Source organism: Capra hircus, chromosome 9, assembly GCF_001704415.2.
Source record: "Capra hircus breed San Clemente chromosome 9, ASM170441v1, whole genome shotgun sequence".
NCBI lineage: Eukaryota > Metazoa > Chordata > Mammalia > Artiodactyla > Bovidae > Capra > Capra hircus.
In genome coordinates this window covers 19158461-19180102 of record NC_030816.1, presented here as the reverse complement: position 1 = coordinate 19180102, position 21642 = coordinate 19158461, and the positions used below count along the sequence as shown (strand labels likewise).

The following is a 21642-nucleotide window of genomic DNA, read 5'->3' as shown; positions in this document are numbered from 1 at the left end:
TTACAAATGAGGAGACTGAGGCTCTGAGAGGTTAAAACACTTACTAAGGCTCACAGCCTACTAAGAGGTGAAGCAGAAATTCAAACTGGGGTCTAAGCCACTGAACCACATGTCTGACTCATATGGTGGACCTGGCTGCCTCTCTAGGCCAGTGGCTCTGGGAATGTGTGGGTCTCTGGCCCACCCACGAGAGACTGAAACCCAAAACATATCCATTAATTCCTTGGGTTCAAAATACTGAAATTTCCCTCATTCCCTTTACCCCTGGTCACTACAGAGATCTGTAACCAGAGAATGTGTCAATGTTATTCTTTAAAGTATTTATCTAAAATTAATTATCTTAAATTTTTATCTAAGAAAATCAGATATATATATATCCTACCCAAAACAAATCAAACAGGAAAAGCTGCATGTAATTAAACATTTAGAATCGTTAAATTACTATAGTTCTTGATTAAAATGTTCACCTACTTTATTCTGGTCACATTTTCTCAAAACTCCATGGGAAAAAACAGGAAAAATATGTAGTCTAAAAACAGTCCTGTAAATTGACAGTATTAATAGTGCCCAGCATAGAATCTTTCATGGACTAGACATTCAACAAAAGTTTACCAACTTTATGGATCTGCACACTCCGCTTTAATCATATTTAAATAAGATTATGCTCAAAATCTTTCAAGCTAGGCTTCAGCAGTATGTGAACTGTCTGGGTTTAGAAAAGGCAGACAAACCGGAGATCAAATTACCAACATTCATTGCACTATAGGAACACAAGGGAATTCCAGAAAAATATCTGCTGCTGCTTCATCAACTGTATGAAAGTCTGTGACTATGTGGATCACAAAATGTGGAAAATTCTTAGAGAGAGGGGAACACCAGACCACCTTACTTGTCTCCTGAGAAACTGCATTTGGGTCAAGAAACAAAAGTTAGAACCCTACATGGAACAACTGATTGGTTCCAAATAGGGATAAGAATATGTAAAGGCTCTATATTTTCACCCTGCTTATTTAACTTCTATGTAGAGTACATCATGAGAAATGCCAGGCTGGATGAAGCACAAGCTAGAATCAAGATTTCCGGGAAAAATATCAACCACCTCAGATATGCAGATATTGCTACTGCTGCTAAATCGCTTCAGTCATGTCTGACTCTGTGCAACCCCATAGACGGCAGCACAGCAGGCTGCCGTCCCTGGAATTACCCAGGCAAGAACACTGGAGTGGGTTGCCATTTACTTCTCCAATGCATATAAGTGAAAAGTGAAAGTGAAGTCGCTCAGTCGTGTTCGACTCTTCGAGACCCCATGGACTGCAGCCTACCAGGCTCCTCCATCCATGGGATTTTCCAGGTAAGAATACTGGAGTGGGGTGCCATTGCCTTCTCTGATAGGCAGATGATACCACTCTAATGGCAGAAAGTGAAGAAGATCTAAAGAGCCTCTTGATGAGGGTGAAGGAGGAGAGTGAAAAGGCTGGCTTAAAACTAAACATTCAAAAAACTAAGATCATGGCATCCGGTCCAAACACTTCATGGCAAGCAGAAGGGGAAAAAGTGGAAGCAGGGACAGATTTTATTTTCTTGGCTCATAATCACTGCGGATGGTGACTGCAGCCATGAAACTAAAAGACACTTGCTCCTTGAAAGGAAAGCAATGACAAACCTGAACAGTGTATTACAAAGCAAAGACATCACTTTGCCAACAAAGGTCCATCCAGTCAAAGCTATGGTTCTTCCAGTAGTCATGTACAGATGTGAGAGTTGGACCATAAAGATGGCTGAGCTCTGAAGAACTGATTCTTTCAATCGGTGGTGCTGTAGAAGACTCTTGGAGAGTCCCTTGGACTGCAAGATGATCAACCCAGTCAATCCTAAAGAAAATCAACCCTGAATATTCACTGTAAGGATGGATGCTGAACCTGCAATACTTTAGCCACCTGATTCAAAGAACTGACTGACTGGAAAAGATCCTGATGCTGGGAAAGACTGAGGGCAGGAGAAGGGGGCCACGGAGGATGAGACAGTTACACAGCATCACGGACTCAATGGACATGACTTTGTGCAAACTCTGGGAGAGAGTGAAGGACAGAGAAGCCTAGTATGCTGCAGTACGTGGAGTCCCAAAAAGTCGGACACGACTTAGCAACTGAACAACAACATATTTTCCTTTGCTGCTCTGAGTAGGCCATTATGTTAAACACACACAAACACATACGGTACTTCAATTACACAGTGTTTCACTAGACGAAGGATCTAAGAATAAAAATAGAATACTATTTAGTGTTTGGGTTATGAAATGTTTTCTGAAAGACCTAAGATTCTGTTAAAACTGTGCTTAAGGAAAAATGAGATGAAAAATGCAAATACCTATGAACACACAGACACACACACTGACCAGAATAAAATAAATCTTTCCAACCAAAAAGCTCAATATCTAGAGTACGTAAATATTCAAACTTTGCACTTCATTTTATAAGAGAGATATGGCAAATAAAAAAGAAAGTAACAGAATTTATTCAGAAATAAAGTTTAAGCATTTGGCATAGCATTAGTATAGGTCTGGCCTAATCTCCTATAAATGTACTGATTATCAAAAAGGATCTGGAAGTGGAAACAGACTCCATAAAATTTATGAATGGTATGATTTAAATGTAAGCATATTATTTTGAAAGGTAAAAAATGACTAATCCCCATGGCAGCTTCTAGTTAACTAAAATAATTCTCTCAACAATTTTGAACTGGGATTTATCCTAATATTTTACTGAAATTAGCAATTTTACTGATAATTTAAATATTAGCAATGTACTTTAAAGAAACAGAGGAAAAGAAGAGAATGGGAAAGACTAGAGATCTCTTCAAGAAAATTAGAGATACCAAGGGAACATTTCATGCAAAGATGGGCTCGATAAAGGACAGAAATGGTCTGGACCTAACAGAAGCAGAAGATATTAAGAAGAGGTGGCAAGAATACACAGAAGAACTGTACAAAAAAGATCTTCACGACCCAGATAATCATGATGATGTGATCACTAATCTAGAGCCAGACATCTTGGAATGTGAAGTCAAGTGGGCCTTAGAAAGCATCACTACGAACAAAGCTAGTGGAGGTGATGGAATTCCAGTTGAGCTGTTTCAAATCCTGAAAGATGATGCTATGAAAGTGCTGCACTCAATATGCCAGCAAATTTGGAAAACTCAGCAGTGGCCACAGGACTGGAAAAGGTCAGTTTTCATTCCAGTCCCAAAGAAAGGCAATCACAAAGAATGGTCAAACTACCACACAATTGCACTCATCTCACATGCTAGTAAAGTTATGCTCAAAATTCTCCAAGCCAGACTTCAGCAATACGTTAACTCCCTGATGTTAAAGCTGGTTTTAGAAAAGGCAGAGGAACCAGAGATCAAATTGCCAACATCCACTGGATCATGGAAAAAGGAAGAGAGTTCCAGAAAAACATCTATTTCTGCTTTATTGACTATGCCAAAGCCTTTGACTGCGTGGATCACAAGAAACTGTGGAAAATTCTTTAAGAGATGGGAATACCAGGCCACGTAACCTGCCTCTTGAGAAACCTGTATGCAGGTCAGGAAGCAACAGTTAGAACTGGACATGGAACAACAGACTGGTTCCAAATAGGAAAAGGAGTACATCAAGGCTGTATATTGTCAGCCTGCTTATTTAACTTATATGCAGAGTACATCATGAGAAACGCTGGACTGGAAGAAACACAAGCTGGAATCAAGATTGCCGGGAGAAATATCAATCACCTCAGATATGCAGATGACACCACCCTTATGGCAGAAAGTGAAGAGAAGCTAAAAAGCCTCTTGATGAAAGTGAAAGAGGAGAGTTAAAAAGTTGGCTTAAAGCTCAATATTCAGAAAACGAAGATCAGGGCATCTGGTCCCATCACTTCATGGGAAATAGATGGGGAAACAGTAGAAACAGTGTCAGACTTTATTTTTTAGGGCTCCAAAATCACTGCAGATGGTGACTGCAACCATGAAATTAAAAGACGCTTATTCCTTGGAAGAAAATTATGACCAACCTAGATAGTATATTCAAAAGCAGAGACATTACTTTGCCGACTAAAGCCCGTCTAGTCAAGGCTATGGTTTTTCCAGTGGTCATGTATGGATGTGAGAGTTGGACTGTGAAGAAGGCTGAGTGCCGAAGAATTGATGCTTTTGAACTGTGGTGCTGGAGAAGACTCTTGAGAGTCCCTTGGACTGCAAGGAGATCCAAGCAGTCCATTCTGAAGGAGATCAGCTCTGGGATTTCTTTGGAAGGAATGATGCTAAAGCTGAAACTCCAGTACTTTGGACACCTCAAGCGAAGAGTTGACTCATTGGAAAAGACTCTGATGCTGGGAGGGATTGGGGGCAGGAAGAGAAGGTGATGACAGAGGATGAGATGGCTGGATGGCATCACAGACTCGATGGACGTGAGTCTGAGTGAACTCCGGGATTTGGTGATGGACAGGGAGGCCTGGCGTGCTGTGATTCATGGGGTCACAAAGAGTCGGACACGTCTGAGCGACTGAACTGAAATAAACTGAACTTAGGGTTTCCCTGGTGGCTCAGTCAGTATAGAATCTGCCTGCAATGCGGGAGACCTGGGTTCGATCACTGGGTTGGGAAGATCCCCTGGAGGAGGGCGTGGCAACCCACTCCAGTATTCTCACCTGGAGAATCCCCCATGGACAGAGGAGCCTGGTTGGCTATAGAGTGGGGTGGCAAAGAGTCGGACACGACTGAATGACTAGCACCTAATTTCCCTCTGTGATCTTCAACCTTGTTTTGGGATTCCCTTGTGACTCAGCTGATAAAGAATCCGCCTGCAATGCAGGAGACCTGGGTTCAATCCCTGGGTTGGGAATATCCCCTGGAGAAGGGAAAGGCTACCCACTCCAAATATTGTAGTCTGGGGAATTCCATGGACTGTATAGTCCATAGGGTCCCATAGAGTCAGACACAACCAAGTGACTTTCACTTACAAGCTTCCCTTGTGGCTCAGATAGTCGAATCTGCCCACAATGCAGGAGACCTGGGTTCAATCCCTGAGCTGGGAAGATCCCTTGGAGAAGGAAACGGCAACCCACTCCAGTACTCTTGCCTGGAAAATCCCATGGATGGAGTAGCCTGGCAGGCTACTGTCCATGGGGTCTCAAAGAGTTGGACATGACTGAGTGACTACATTTTATATTGTACTTTAAGAACAAACTTTGTTTTCAAAGCTTCTGAAACCTCAAAACAGAGATGTACATGTAAAGAAATACAGACTAGTAATTTTTAAGTCATTAAAATACTATCTCCCTTATAATAAATAAGGTGTTAGTAGCTGAATCTATTATCCAAATCCCGAGTGTTATGTTTAATCACTAAGTCTTGTTTTTCCACCACTATTGGTCCTTTCCCTGGAGGAGGAAATGGTAACCCACTCCAGTATTCTTGCCTGGGAAATCCCATGGACAGAGGAGCCTGGTAGACTACAGTCCATGAGGCTGCAATGGACATGACTGAGTACACACACACAAAGGTCCTTTGGTAGTTTGAGCCTCCCCTGATATCTCAAATGACAGTAGTAAAAGATACAGGACAAAAATTTTGTACATATTCAACTTCACTACTTTTACTACATTCTTGTTAAAGTTTTGTAAGAAACAAAGATGTAATCATCAATCAAATAAGTATGAGGCCTACAAATGAAATACTCTGTATTGTCTGTAATTAAACTACACTGTTGTAATTTAATAGAAAGCTAAAAATAAAAGGTCTGTTTTCTAAAACTTTTGCTCTGGTCTCAAATATTAAGTATACCAGATACTGACTATAACTGGTGACCCTCAACCTGCAAAGATCACTGTTTCCAAACTGATTTTTACATATTAATTGATTGGCAGGCAGACACTACTTTCCAAAATATTTTAAAGGATCATTAAGCTATGAGGTCAATCTTAAAAAGGCAAAAAAAAACTATGGCTCACACCATACCCAAAAGCAGTATTTCCTCCACACATTTATAAAATTGTTTTTATTTACAAAATGAAAAAAAAAGTGAATTCAGTTAGCAATTTTCTCTAATTTCTCCTCAAAAGGACTAGGGGACACCAATTCCAGTAGATCTATTGCTCTTTTCATTCAAAAGTAGCCTAAAGGATAGAAACTTCCGCTGGTGAAAAACCAAGTATGGCATTAAGAATTTCTATTTTTCACATCAACCCCATTTTCACAGCATAATACTCAAGTTTAATTGCTTACAGATAAAAAGGATTTTTAATCTTATAAGATAAACTGAAGGGGCAGAGTAACCACAGTATTTTACCACTTCACCCCACCTCTATCACTTCCTATTGTCATCTGGAAGTTAACTGGCTTTACAGAGATCCAGGCTACTCCATTCTCATCTCCTCGCTCCTCGAAGCTCCTGGGTGGCAGATTGGCCTGGGGTGGCTGGCGGCATCAGGGAGGCCAGGAGCCCTCCGCTCCTAGCCATCAGTCATCATCGATCAGCTCCAGCCAACAACTCCAGCAGGGCCTTTGCCCAGGCCCCCAGGTGACATGCTGACTGACACCCAGTGGCTGGTGAAGGTTCACACACTCAAGAGGACCAGCAGTGGGACAACCAGGGCGTCGGGCATGTCCTACAGCTACGTGGAGCAGTTGAAGGGCATGTCCCTGCTAGTCAGGGCCTCACAAAAAGTGGTCCACTGGAGAAGGGAATCACAAACCACTTCAGTATTCTTGCCTTGAGAACCCCATGAACAGTATGAAAAGGCAAAAAGATATGACACTGAAAGACGGTCTTTCAGGTCAGTAGGTGTCCAATATGCTACTAGGAAAGCAGAGAAATAGCTCCAGAAAGAATGAAGAGGCTGAGCCAAAGCGGAAAGGATGCCCGATTGTGGATGTGCCTGGTGGTGAAACTAAAGTCCAATGCTGTAAAAAACAATATTGCATAGGAACCTGGAATGTTAGGTCCATGAATCATGATAAACTGGGTGTGGTCAAACAGGAGATGGCAAGCATGAACATCAACATTTTAGGAATCAGGGAATTAAAATGGACCAGAATAGGTAAATTTAATTATCATATCTACTACTGTGGGCAAAATTTCCTTAGAAGAAAGAGAGTAGCCCTCATAGTCAACAAGATAGTCTGAAATGCACTACCTGGGGGCAATCTTAAAAATGACAGAATGATCTCGGTTTGTCTCCAAGGCAAATCATTCAACATCCCAGTAATCAAGTCTATGCCTCCGACCACTGATGCCAAAGAAGCTAAAGTTGAACAATTCTATGAAGACCTACAAGACCTTCTAGAATTAATACCAAAAAAAAAAAAAAAAAGATGTCCTTTTCATCATAGGGGGTTGAAATGCAAAAGTAGGAAGTCAAGAGATACCTGGAGTAACAGGCAAGCTTAGCCTTGGACTATAAAATGAAGCAGGACAAAACAGTTTTGCGAAGAGAATGCACTGGTCATATCAAATACGCTCCTCCAACAACACAAGAGATGACTCTACACATGGGCATGACCAGATGGTCAACACTGAAATCAGACTGATTATATTCTCTGCAGCTGAAGATGGAGAACCTCTATACAGTCAGCAAAAATAAGACTGGGAGCTGACTGTGGCTCAGACCATCAGCTCTTTACTGCAAAATTCAGGCTCATACTGAAGAAAGTAGGGAAAACCACTAGGCCATTCAGGTATGACCTAAATCAAATCCCTTATGATTATACAGTGGAAGTGATGAATAGATTCAAGGGATTAGATCTGGTAGACAGAATGCCTGAAGAACTATGGATGGAGATTTGTAACACTGTACAGGAGGTGGTGACCAAAACCATCCCCAAGAAAAAGAAATTCAAGAAGGCAAAGTGTTTGTCTGAGGATTCTTTACAAATAGCTGAGAAAAGAAGAGAAGCCAAAGGCAAAGGAGAAAGGGAAAGATATACCCAACTGAATGCAGAGTTCCAGAGAATAGCAGGGAGAGAGAAGAAAGTCTTCAGTGAACAGTGCAAAGAAATAGAGAAAAAGCAACAGAATGGGAAAGACTAGACATCTCTTCCAAAAAATCAAAGGTTCCAAGGGAACATTTTATGCAAAGATGGGCACAATAAAGGACAGAAACAGCAAGGATCTAACAGAAATAGAAGAGATTAAGAAGTGGTGGCAAGAATACACAGAAGAACTGTACAAAAAGTTCCTAATGATCCAGACAACCATGATCATACGGTCACTCACCTAGAGCCAGCCATCTGGGAATGTGAAGTCAAGTGGGCCTTAGAAAGCATCACTACGAACAAAGCTAGTGGAGGTGATGGAATTCCAGTTTAACCATTTCAAATCTTAAAAGAAGATGATGTTAAAATGCTGCACTCAACATGGCAGCACATTTGAAGAAGTCAACAGAGGCCACAGGACTCGAAAAGGTCAGTTTTCATTCCAATCCCAAAGAAGGACAATGCCAAAAAATGTTCAAACTACCACACAATTGTACTCATTTCACCTGCTAGCAAGGTAATGCTCAAAATCCTTCAAGCTAGTTTTCAACAGTATGTGAACCAAGAAATTCCAGATGTACAAGCTGGATTCAGAAAAGGCAGAGGACCCAGAGACCAAATTGCCAACATCCGATGGATCATGGAAAAAGCAAGAGAGTTCCAGAAAAACATCTACTTCTGCTTCACTGACTACACTTAAGTCTTTGACTGTGTGGATCACAACAAACTGTGGAAAATTCTTAAAGAGATGGGAATAACAGACCATCTTACCTGCCTCCTGAGAAACCTGTATGCAGGTCAAGAAGTAACAGAACTGGACATGGAATAATGGACTGACTCAAAGTTGGGAAAGGAGTGAGTCAAGGCGGTATATTGTCACCCTGCTTATTTAACTTCTATGCAGAGTACATCATGAGAAACGCTGGCTGGAAGAAGCACAAGCCGGAATCAAGATTGCTGGGAGAAATATCAATAAGCTCAGATATGCAGATGACACCACCCTTTTGGCAGAAAGTGAAGAGGAACTAAAAAGCCTCTTGATGAAAGTGAAAGAGGAGAGTGAAAAAGTTGGCTTAAAGCTCAACATTCAGAAAACTAAGACCATGGCATCTGGTCCCATCACTTCATGGCAAACAGATGGGGAAACAGTGACAGACTTCATTTGGGGGGGCTCCAAAAACACTGCAGATGGTGACTGCAGCCATGAAATTAAAAGACGCTTACTCCTTGGAAGAAAAGCTATGACAAATCTAGACATCATATTAAAAAGCAGAGATATCACTTTGTCAACAAAGGTCTGTCTAGTCAAGGCTGTGGTTTTTCCAGTGGTCATGTATGGATATGAGAGTTGGACCATAAAGAAGGCTGAGTGCTGAAGAATGGATGCTTTCAAACTGTGGTGTTGGAGAAGACTTCTGAGAGTCCCCTGGACTGCAAGGAGATCCAACCGGTCCATCCTAAAGGAAATCAGTCCTGAATATTCATTGGAAGGACTGATGCTGAAGCTGCAGCTCCAATACTCTGGCCACCTGATAAGAAGAGCCGACTCATTGGAAACACCCTGAGGCGGGGAAAGGTTGAGGGCAGGAGGAGAAGGAGACGACAGAGGATGAGATGGTTAAATAGCATCATGTACTCAATGGACATGAGTCTGAGCAAACTCTGGGAGACAGTGAAGAACAGGGAAGCCTGGTGTGCTACAGTCCACGGGGTCACAAAGAGTCAGACACGACTGACTGAACAACAATAAGAAATTACTTATTAATTAAAATAAATTGTTTTAGCCACATTTGCCGAACTCTTATCCTTCATACTACTTTTTAAGGGGTTGGAAATTAGAAGACAGCAAAAGATTTTCGTAAACAAAACAGGTGGGGGTGGGAGAGAAAAACTGGAAAACTTTCAACTTACTGCCCTCAGAAATGGGACCATAGGCAACAATCCCGTTAAGCAAGCAAGCAGTCAAAGGATACATATTTACATTAACAACATAGTGGTAACTTTGACACCAAGCATGACAGTATCTAAATCAACATAATTAAAGAAGCTTTTAAGTCTGGAATGACTAAAGCTGTTAATAAAACATGAAAATATTATGACATTTATCTGAGAATACAAAAAAAGTAAAATAGCTGTTCCAAATTTACCGAAGCCATGTTTACAAGCTGTACAACCCATAGGTCCAGAAATTGTGCACTGAACGGGAGAGGCTCATTGGCTTCACTCTCACCAGGGCAGTGATTCAAACGGTAAGCAAAACCTGGTTCCAAAGTGGGGGAAAACAGTTCCGTGGCTTCTGAGGAACTGAGCGGGTGATATCAGGTAGAAGGAAGGCGTACACAATAATAGGAGCCCTGCGAGTACGGCTGCCCATCTCCTAGACCATTCCAGGGACCTGGGTTCCAGTCCAAGATCTACCTATAACAACCTGTACAATCTTCAAATGACTTGAGGCCCTCAACTTCCATATCTATAAAATGGGAGGGTTAGTCTGGTAAGAATCTATGGTTTCTTCTATAGAAGAAAAACATTTTAACTCTAAAGGCCGTCCCTTTATAAGTTTTTAGACAATTGATTAATATTAATGGCATATCATGCTTTTGTGCCCACTAGTACAGTACAGAAAATTAATTCAAACCACTGTGCTATGACTAAAAGATTACATCTAAGCTAATGCATAGAAGAATGGCAAAGCCGCAATGTAACAAAGGAGGGGAAAAAAAGATGCTCCATTTGGCATGTACCGAGCTGATCATGCGCAATGCCAGGGTAGATGAAGCATAAGCTGGAATCAAGATGCTGGAAGAAATACCAATAACATCAGATATACAGATGACACCACCCTTATGGCAGAAAGTGAAGAAGAACTAAAGAGACTTTGATGAAGGGGAAAGAGGAAAGCGAAAAAGCTGGCTTAAAATACAACATTCAAAAAACTAAGATCATGGCATCTGGTCCCATCACTTCATGGCAAATAGATGGAGAAACAATGGAAACAGTGACAGACTTTATCTTCTTGGGCTCCAAAATCACTGCATATGATAAATGCAGCCATGAAATTAAAGGACGCTTGCTCCCTGGAAGTAAAGCTATGACCAACCTAGACAGCATATTAAAAAGCAGAGACATGACTTTGCCAACAAAGGTCCATCTAGTCAAAGCTATGGTTTTTCCAGTAGTCATGTGTGGATGTGAGAGTTGGAACATAAAGCTGAGCGCTGAAGAATTAACGCTTCAGAACTGTGGTGTTGGAGAAGACTCTTGTGAGTCCTTTCAAGTGCAACGGGATGAAACCAGTCCATCCTAAAGGAAATCAGTCCTAAATATTCATTGGAAGGACTGATACTGAAGCTGAAGCTCCAATGCTTTGGCCACCTGATGTGAAGAACTGATTCATTGGAAACGACCCTGATGCTGGAAAAGACTGCAGGCAGGAGGAGGAGGGGGAGACAAAGGATGAGATGGTTGATGGTATGACTGCCTTGATCCACATGAGTTTGAGCAAGCTCCGGGAGGTGGTGATGGACAGGGAGGCCTGGCGTGCTGCAGTCCACGGGGTCGCAAAGAGTCAGACATGCCTGAGCAACTGAAATGAAGCTGAAACGATCCAAGTCATAATCCAAACCAAAGACTATTATGAAACACGATCTAAGGTAATTCAAACAGACAAACTAGTGAGAAATCAGTATTTAACAGAGAAAACAGAATTGTTTGAAAATTTTACTGGTTTGGGTATTATATGCACATATTTAGGTTGGGAATATAGTAAAAGCAGAGTTAGTATTAAATGATCAAAAGACTGTTTTTCCATATTTGCTAAGAATTTTATGTATCGATCCATGCTTTTGAAATGATAAATATTTATATTTTAGATAGCATGCTTTACATTTTTATTCTTGCATCAAAAATAATATAAATTATATAGCTTTTAGAAGCAGTTTAAGGGGAAGCCAAATAAATATTTAAATAGTTAAGAGAAATTTTAACTCCGCTGAAATGATCTAGCATTAATCCACAAGAGGAGTAGATACAACTCAAAAATATTTACTGACTTTCCCTACTATATAGCAACATTGCTTGGCACATCACTATCTTCAGTGAATATTTATTAAGCTTTCATACTATGTGCAAAGGATTCATATTAAGGTTACATGAGATAAACAGTCTCTACAGCTGAGGAACTTACAGTTAAATAAGAGAAACAAAAATAAACTATTTGCAAATTTGTATTATTAGGTATCAAATGAGAAGTAAGGAAAATAAATGTTAAGAGTAATTCAGAGCAAGGCAAACCTAAGAAGGTCCAGGTTGCTCAGGGCAGTTCTTAGGAGGAGAGACATAAGTTGAGTATTAAAAGAAGACTTTTAAGAAGGATTTGATGCTGAGCACAGAAAACACAAAGTAACTATTCCTGCTCTTTGGAACCTTATACCCAACCTTATATTAGGAGGTCTGTAACTGATAACTGAACTAAACTGCATCAAAAGTGCAATCAACCAAAAAAGTGTTGGATGGGCAGCAAATGACAGGATATTAAAAGGGAAGTTTCTGCTGAGAACCACAGACAACTGACATTCCGAGGCAGGTGCCAGAACATTCTCAATATTTCCAAAGGAGGCGGTCTAAAGGGTTGAGATGTGCTCCCTCCTACCCTCAACACTAGTGAGAGAAGCTTCACGGGGAGTAAGGGTGGGGGCGGGAGAAGAGTTCCTCCAGGGGAGCTAGGGACAGGAACAAGTGCCCTTGCCTGCACTTGCGGAGAGGGGAGGAGACGGATGTCTGCCTCTCACCTGAAGCCTAGAGGAAAAGGCTCTGATGGGACTACTTGAAGAGCTTGATATGTGTCTCAAGCACTTTGAACATACTTAAGTGGCACCCGATTCATCCCTGGAAATTCTAAAGGGTAAGAAGCCGGATGAAGAGGCACATGAGAGCAAAAGAGAGACAGCTGAATCGGGATCACTTCCAGAGTCCCTCTGGACAAACAATGAGTGCTGCCTGTGGACCAGTGTGGGTCCTATGAGACAGAGAGAGGGCAAGCTGGGGTGATGTCATCTGGGTCCAACCCAGGGGGTGACCTAGAGCTTGAACAGATCTCAGCAAAATGAACATGATGGTCCTGCCAGATCCAAGAAGCTGAGGAGGACATAAAAAAACAGCCAGAATATAGCTGGATTCTCACTGTCAAACAACGGGAGGCGAGCAGCTGGCATGGGAGGCAGGGGATCCACAGGCGAAAGAAAGAACTTTCAACACCCGCCAAGTCTACAACAGCACTGACGTTAAATCACCAGGCACTAATCAAGCGTGAGTGGCTTAGTCGCTGCTCTTGTTTCCTCTCTTCCCTTCTTCCCTGTCCAACCTGGGAGGGATGAGAAACCAGGACTGGCAAGACAAGGAGAAACAGAAAAGCCCAGTCAGAAGGAAAAAAAATCCTCGATTATTGTCTTCCCCCTTGCAATGGGCAGAGCTAGGAAGTGGGCATGGGGGAGAAGCTTCATCTTTAATTCAGGTTCAGTCTGGGGCTTTAATTTGTTGGCACTAGAAGGCAATGGCACCCCACTCCAGTACTCTTCCCTGGAGAATCCCATGGACGGAGGAGCCTGGTGGGCTGCAGTCCATGGGGTCGCTGAGGGTCGGACACGACTGAGCGACTTCACTTTCACTTTTCACTTTCATGCATTGGAGAAGGACATGGCAACCCGCTCCAGTGTTCTTGCCTGGAGAATCCCAGGGAAAGGGAAGCCTGGTGGACTGCTGTCTGTAGGGTCGCACAGAGTCAGACACGACTGAAGCGACTTAGCAGCAGCAGACATTTTAATGATTAAATTGAGATTTTTGTGACTTAGTTACCGGAGGACAATTTGCATTATCTCAAAGCAACCAGAAAAGTCAAGTTTATCCATGTGCAGAGGGCATGACAGCCTCACGAGTAAACTGAAAAGGACAGTGAATGACAAAAATAAACCATTTTAGAATTTCATCCCACAAGCCCTGCTTTTCAACCGAAAGCACTAAAAGAGTCAACAAGGGGGAGAACAGAGAAGTACCAAAATGTGATTTTATAAAACGTAACTCAGCCCATCCAGCTTCTCTATCTTGAGATGGCTCAGTCATCAACAATTCCAGAAATCTGCCACAACAGGACTCGGGAATCTAACAGTACTTTTTAAAATGTGGCATGAGCAACCAAAATACAATAGACTCACTTTAAAAAGCAGAGACTGTCTTGTTCCCTGATGTATCTCTAACACTTAGTGAAGCGCCCTTACCTAAAAGATGCTTAAAGAACTGCTGTGCTCTTTCCATATGATGGTGAGGTTAGGTTCTTAGAAAACAGAATCTGTACAAATTCTGTTCAGATGTGTTTAGAGACTTTTTAGTTAAATGTATGTTATTATGTGTAATGTTATAATGTAGATTACTTTCATCCTTCTTTTGTTGTCAGCCAAATCTCTGAAAAATGCATATTGTATTTTTAACACTGTACTACAAAAACAGAGAGCAAATGTGAATATTTTAAGCTCTGATATTCAAATACTAGAAAAATTACTATATACATTTAAAGAGTTTAGCAGAAAACCCACAAAGAAATATAGTATCACACAATGCCATTAATGCAGGATGATTTATTTTTAAAAGAAATAGCATTTTAAAAGTATATTAGCCAGTATTTTACTAATACTTTGTTTACTGATATATTTGTCTTTTCAGTGACAGCCTGAATTAAGGGCCTACTATCTTAGTTACAGTATCATCATCTCTCTTCTAAAGATTAAAAAACTAAAGCCCAGAAGTTAATGACTTGCGCAAGGTAATACTACTAGTAAATGGTAGAATAGGCGTTTCAACTCAAGACAGTATGTCAGATTCCCAAGCCATGCTAACAACAAGGCTGAAGAGGTAAGTTCTGTTGACTCATTTCCAAAAGAAATAAAACCCTATTTTAATGGTTATCTTCATAATTTCTAATTCTGAAATATAAGCTATTGTCAGGTCAACCATAGTTCTATTAACATATACCTCTACTGATGTGATTTTCTTAGTAAACTTATAGCAGAAACAAATAAAATTTCTGTATTTGATAGGAAGGTAAAACATATCTTGCATGCCATTTTGGGGATTTAATGAGTCATTCCTTATCCTGACAAAATGTCAAACAAGGCTTTTTAGATGAATTATGTATCTGCATTTAGTTAAATGGCTCAATCTATAAGTTTTCAAAGAGCAAATACAACCAAGGATTTGGCCAACTGTAGTTTAGGATCATCCTTTTCTGGTGAGCTTTTTCCCAGTTTAGTAAAAGTTGATACATTACTCATCATTCTTATGGAATTTACAGTAAGTGTGAAAGAAAGAAAGTGAAGTTGCTCAGTTGTGTCCAACTCTTTGTGACTCCATGGACTGTAGCCCACCAAGCTCCTCCGTCCATGGGATTCTCCAGGCAAGAATACTGGAGTGGGTTGCCATTTCCTTCTTCAGGGAATCTTCCCGACCAGGGATCTCATTGCAAGCGGATTCTTTACCAACTGAGTTATCAGGGAAACCCACAGTCATAGGATTTGGGCTCCTCTTTCCATGGAATTCTCTAGGCAAGAATACTGGAATAGGTTGCCATTCTCTTCTCCAGGGGATCTTCCCAACCTAGGGATTGAACCTGGGTCTCCTGCATTGCAGGCCAATTCTTTACCATCTGAGCCACCAGGGAAGCCCACAGTAAGTGTATTTGACTATAATACTGACAGTTTCCACACTGGTACATAAAGGCAACAGGTCTTAAGTGTATGTTTCAGAAACTGAAGGGTGTTGACTGAAAGAGTCCTATAATCAGGCTGCTTTATTCTCCTGCCTTGTTTTAGAAATAGAGGTGAAGAGACCCAGGTGGGATATTTCACCTCTCCCCCAGGAACATTTGGCAATGCTTGGAGACAAGTTCATTGCCGCTATTGTGTGTACATGTGGGGGGACTACACCTACTGGGGAGCACCAGGGATGGTATCATCCTGTATAATACACAGTACAGCCCTGCCCACTCCCAGCAAGGAATCATTCAGGCTAAAGTGTCAGCAGTGCCAAGGTTGAGAAACTCTAGCAGAAGAGATTAAATGTCTGAGGCCCTGAGCAGAGAGGGTGGCCTGAGTGATTAGAGACTGTAACTGTAAACACTAAATCAGAGAGTCCCTGTAAGGTTCAGGAAAGATCAGGTGTAGCACTCAAGCAGTGCTGTGGACACCGGCAGCCGGCAGCCTCCTGCTTTGTTAGATCCGAGGTGGGGAGTGCAAAGAACTTCTATTAATACTCCCACCTTTCACAGTTGTGATTTTTTTTTTTCCCTGATAAAAGAACAGGAAATTTAAAAAGCCTAAGTAAAAAGAAAAGTAGTTTGCTAGAGAGAAAAGAAACTTCTTTTGTTAAACTGTACACAGTTCCACTACCAACTTCCTGAATGTTTCTATGACTTACAGCAGGGCCCCAGACAGTTACAATCTAAAATAAAAATAATGGCTGTTTTGCACACACAATAAGAAAATCGGAATAAATAAGTATGTATGTATCTGGACCGGAAGTATTCTAAAGACCAAACATGATTTCAGGAAGCCTAGCTTTTAGCTCCCAAATGTGTAAATGCCCTGATGGAATACTACTTTTTCCTTCCTGGGCGTTTCCTTTTCTGAATCTGGGAACCTTCAGTTACAAGAGAAAACAGTCAAAACTGGACACACAGCAACCTCTGAAATGGTGCTGACATAAAACAAAAACCAAACACCAACAAACAAAACTTGCCCAGCTGCTGCCTTGCTCTTTTCACGGGTGAGTTTTTCGATCAGGCAGTTGAACCTTTCCCTCTGCTCCTCCATTTGATCTCTCATGCTTTAGTCCTTTCCATTATTTTTCTTTCTACTTTCTATCACATTTCTTCACCAAAATATTTTTACCTTATTGTCATCCATTTTAACTTCCATTTCCTTCCTTCCCTCTCTTTCAACTCTGTCTTACTTCACCCTCTCAAAAGTGCCACCTAGTAATGGAATTATATAATGAGAATTTTGGAGTTGAATCAGACTTTAGAGATTTTCTAGCAGCAAACCCCACCATGCCCGCCTCTCTTCACATATCAACGCTCCTAACAAGTGGTTAGCCAACTCCGCTTAAACACTAAACTGAGGTCCATCACTTCTACTAGCTTCCAGAAACCACGGATAGGGATCACTTCTCACCTGATGGACACTGCAAAACTTACCATGAGATCTAAACAGAGCAACGTAATTAATCTAAATTGCTTCTGCTCCACAGAAACCAACGTTTTTCATTATCAACCTTTACTCAACTAGGAAAAAACTCACCAGCCAAGGACGACCCTAAACTATAATTGGCCAAATCTACCCGGCGTATTTGCTTTTTGAAAACTATCTTCTGATAAACTGAACCATTTAACTCAATGCAGACACATGATGCATCTAAAAAGCTTTGACTTTCTATCGGTATAAGGCATGACTCATTAAATCCCGAAAACAACACGCAAGGTATGTTTTCCCCTCCTACATCGCTCAGGTTTGTTCCCCCCTTAAGGACGTAACCAATAAAAGATCCTGACGAATTTCGAAGACTCGAGGTCATGTTGGGTAAATACGGTACTGTGCTTCATACAGTACAGTAGTGTAAAGCCTCGTGGAGCCTTGGCACAGGCACGAGAGCAAAAGTAAAGTGGTTTCTCATTCTGCAGTTAAAGAAGGAGATCCTAATTTGTTCCGTGCTGGCTTATCCCAGGATAGCAGGGTGCAAAGCCCCAGAAACCCACCCGTGCCGTCGGGTTTAGTTTAGCTTACATTAACATCACCGGCATTGCACCGAAGTTTGAACGGTTCTAGGAGCTAAGTCTCTGGCCGTGGTTTCCAGAACAGCCCCCTTACAACTAGCCCCAGGCGCGGGGCGCGCAGCCTCCCAGGCAGGCAGGTGGGCCCCGCGCTGCGCGCACCGGGTCTCCGCCTTGCCCACCCGCGGCCGCGCCCATACCTTGGTGAGCTGGGCGATCTTCTTGCTCATTTTCAGGTGCAGGTCCTGGCTGTAGTCCATGCAGTGCCCCGCCTGCTGCCCGGCGGCCGGCGAGGGGACGAATTTGGCCGCCGAGCCGCCGTAATAGTGCTGCTGCCAGCTCATGCCCGGGGTCGCCATCTTCCCGGCAGACCCCGGCCGGGGCGCGGGTGCCCGCACTCGGGGGGCGGCCCGCCGAGCCGCGGCTACTGGGACGCAGGAGCCCGGGCGGCCGCTTCCGGACCCGACACCCGGCCGCGCCTGCCGGCCGCGGCCGCCCGCACCCACCCGCGCGCGATCTCCGGGTCACCGCCGTCCAGGGACGGGGGCGGCCCCGCCGGCCCGAAGCCGCGGGCGACTCGGGCGCGGGGCAGATGCCCGGGTCCGGAGGCGGCCCGGCGGGGCCCGATCCGCTCTCGCCTGCTCTTCGGCTCGCGCCAGGCGGGAGCGACGCGGGCAGCGTGGCCCCGCAGCTTCCGCTCCCACCGGGACCCGGACCCAGCGAGACGGCCGCCGCGGGGCTTGCGGAGGGAGGAGGGGCCAGGGCGGGCTGCTGCGGGGGGAGGCGGGGACAAGGAGGAGGCCGCGGGAGCCGCGGAGCCGCCGTTACCAGGGCGCGCGGCCCGCGGAGCGCGCGGGGCGGCGACGTCATTTCCCCGCAGCCAAGCTCCGCCCCGCGCCGCCGCGGGCCCCGCAGCCCCGCAGCAGGTGCGGGCGCCTTTCGCCGGGCCCGCAGCCAGGGTTTCCCCCGAAGCTGGGGCCGATCTCCACCCCGCCCCAGCTGCCGCCGACTGGAGGTAGGTGCCCTGTGCCGCGCGGGCCGAAGACGGGGCCGTGGTGACCTTCGGTATGCCGAACGCGTGCAGACTTACCCAGCCTTTCCACGTGCATCATCGCGTGCCCTGGGCCCAAGTGGCTCTTCCCCAAGAAGAGCGGCAAACTCACATCCAGGTCGCTCCCAACCGTGGCCTCAGCACCAGAGACGTGCATGATGAAGTCTTAGGAAATCCAGTACCCCCGACCCAGACCTGTGCTTCCGAATTCACACCAATGTGATTGTTACAGTGTCCTAGGCTGACCTACTACGTGCGAGGCACTGGGCTTCATTCAACACCTAATGTCTATGAGTGGAGAGGACACACCTCGTCAATTGGTATAGCATTGCATCACTACTCTTCCCCAGTCTAATGGAGCTCCAGACAATTATATATGAAATCTACTTGGCTGCAAGTAAAGAGAAAAACAAAAGCTGGAGCAAGGTCAGCTCCTTAAGGACTTGAGGCTGGGCCAAAGTGTTCCTTACTTGTGCGTTTCACCTTACCAAATGTGTTGTCGTTTAATCACGCAGTCCTGATGGACTTTTTTGCGACCCTATGGACTGTAATTCTCGTCTGTCCATGGGATTTCCCAAGCAAGAATACTGGAGTAGGTTGCCATTTCCTTCTCCAGGGGATCTTTGGAACCCAGGGATAGAACCCACCTCTCCTGCGTTGGCAGGCGGATTCTTTACCACTAAGCCACCAGGGAAGCCCACTAAATATACGATTTCCTACTAATTATCTCCTAACATCTCTACTCCTGCAGATCAAAAAAAAATTTTTAAGTATGTTCTGTGTTGAAGTAAATCAGTCGTTTTAGGGCATTCTTAACACAAATTTTTAAAATACGTAATTCTACCTATTGAAAAAAATCTATTCTCATGCAGTTTTGCCAGACTGAATCACCTCCTGTTATAACATGTAATTTCTCTTTAGTATGCAACTTAGTCTTTGTTGCTCAGTTCAGTTCAGTCGCTCAGTCATGTCCGACTCTTTGCAATCCCATGGGCTGCAGCAAGCCAGGCCTCCCTTTTCCATCACCAACTCCCGGAGTTTACCCAAACTCATGTCCATCAAGTCGGTGATGCCATTCAGCCATCTCATCCTCTGTCGTCACCTTCTCTTCCTGCCTTCAATCTTCCCCAGTATCAGGGTCTTTTCCAATGAGTCAGTTCTTCGCATCAGGTAGCCAAAGTATTGGAATTTCAGCTTCAATATCAGGCTTTCAATGAACACGCAGGATTGATCTCCTTTAGGATGGACTGCTTGGATCTCCTTGCAGTCCAAAGGACTCAAAAGTCTTATCCAACACCACAGTAAAAAAAAGCATCAATTCTTTGGCGCTCAGCTTTCTTTATAGTCCAGCTCTCACATCCATACATGACCACTGGAAAAACCATAGCCTTAACTAGACAGACATTTGTTGGCAAAGTAATGTCTCTGCTTTTTAATATGTTGTCTAAGTTGGTCATAATGTTCCTTCCAAGGAGTAAGTGTCTTTTAATTTCATGGCTGCAATCACCATCTGAGTGATTTTGGAGCCAAAAAAATAAAGTCTGACACTGTTTCCACTGTTACCCCTTCTATTTGCCATGAAGTCATGGGACTGGATGCCATGATCTTAGTTTTCTGAATGTTGAGCTTTAAGCCAACTTTTTCACTCTCCTCTTTCACTTTCATCAAGAGGCTCTTTAGTTCTTCTTCACTTTCTGCCATAAGGGTGGTGTCATCTGCATATCTGAGCTTATTGATATTTCTCCCGGCAATCTTGATTCCAGCTTGTGCCTCATCCATCCCAGTGTTTCTCATGATGTACTCTGCATACAAGTTAAATAAGCAGAGTGAAAATATATAGCTTTGACGTACTGCTTTCCCAATTTGGAACTAGTCTGTTGTTCTATGTCCAGTTTATCTGTTGTTTCCTGACCTGCATTCAGGTTTCTCAAGAGGCAGGTCAGGTGATCTGGTATTCCCATCTCTCTCAGAATTTTCCACAGTTTGTTGTGATCCACACAAAGGCTTTGGCATAGTCAATAAAGCAGAAATAGATGTTTTTCTGGAACTCTCTTGCTTTTTCCATGATCTAGTAGATGCTGGCAATTTGATCTCTGGTTCCTCTGCCTTTTCTAAAACCAGCTTGAACATCTGGAAGTTCACGGTTCACATACTGCTGAAGCCTGGCGTGGAGAATTTTGAGCATTACTTTACTAGCATGTGAGATGAAAGCTGGGACAGAACTTCAAGTACGAGGCTCTTGTTTCACACATATTGAATATCAGAAAGTTTGAGTTGCACAGATTTTAAAAGCCACTTAAAGCTAAAATTATTACCTAGATGTTTTAAACCCCAGCTCTCTCTGGTTTCAGTTCAGTTCAGTTGCTCAGTCGTGTCTGACTCTTTGCGACCCCATGAATCTCAGCATGCCAGGCCTCCCTGTCCATCACCAACTCCCAGAGTTCACCCGAACTCAAGTCCATTGAGTCGGTGATGCCATCCAGCCATCTCGTCCCCTTCTCCTCCTGCCCCCAATCCCTCCCAGCATCAGAGTCTTTTCCAATGAGTCAGCTCTTCGCATGCAGTGGCCAAAGTACTGGAGTTTCAGCTTTAGCATCATTCCTTCCAAAGAACACCCAGGACTGATCTCCTTTAGAATGGACTGGTTGGATCTCCTTTCACTCAAAGGAACTCTCAAGAGTCTTCTCCAACACCACTGTTCAAAAGCATCAATTCTTCAGCACTCAGCTTTCTTCACAGTCCAACTCTCACATCCATACATGACCAC

General features: G+C 43.4%; 1 protein-coding gene across 8 annotated transcripts in view; it reads right to left on the bottom strand.

Annotated features, from left to right (window-relative positions):
* FAM184A (family with sequence similarity 184 member A) overlaps positions 1–18653 on the bottom strand; it is a 161991-nt gene extending 143338 nt beyond the window's left edge. For 6 of the 8 annotated variants that reach the window (XR_001918521.1, XM_018053008.1, XM_018053010.1 and 3 more), the window contains exon 1: positions 18025–18653. Coding sequence is in view for 7 of the 8 variants with exons in the window: in XM_018053008.1 (XP_017908497.1) it covers positions 18025–18183 (159 nt within the window). In the remaining variant the exon portion in view is untranslated. The remainder of the gene's footprint in view (positions 1–18024) is intronic. The other 2 variants (XM_013966404.2, XM_013966405.2) reach the window with 1 other exon arrangement.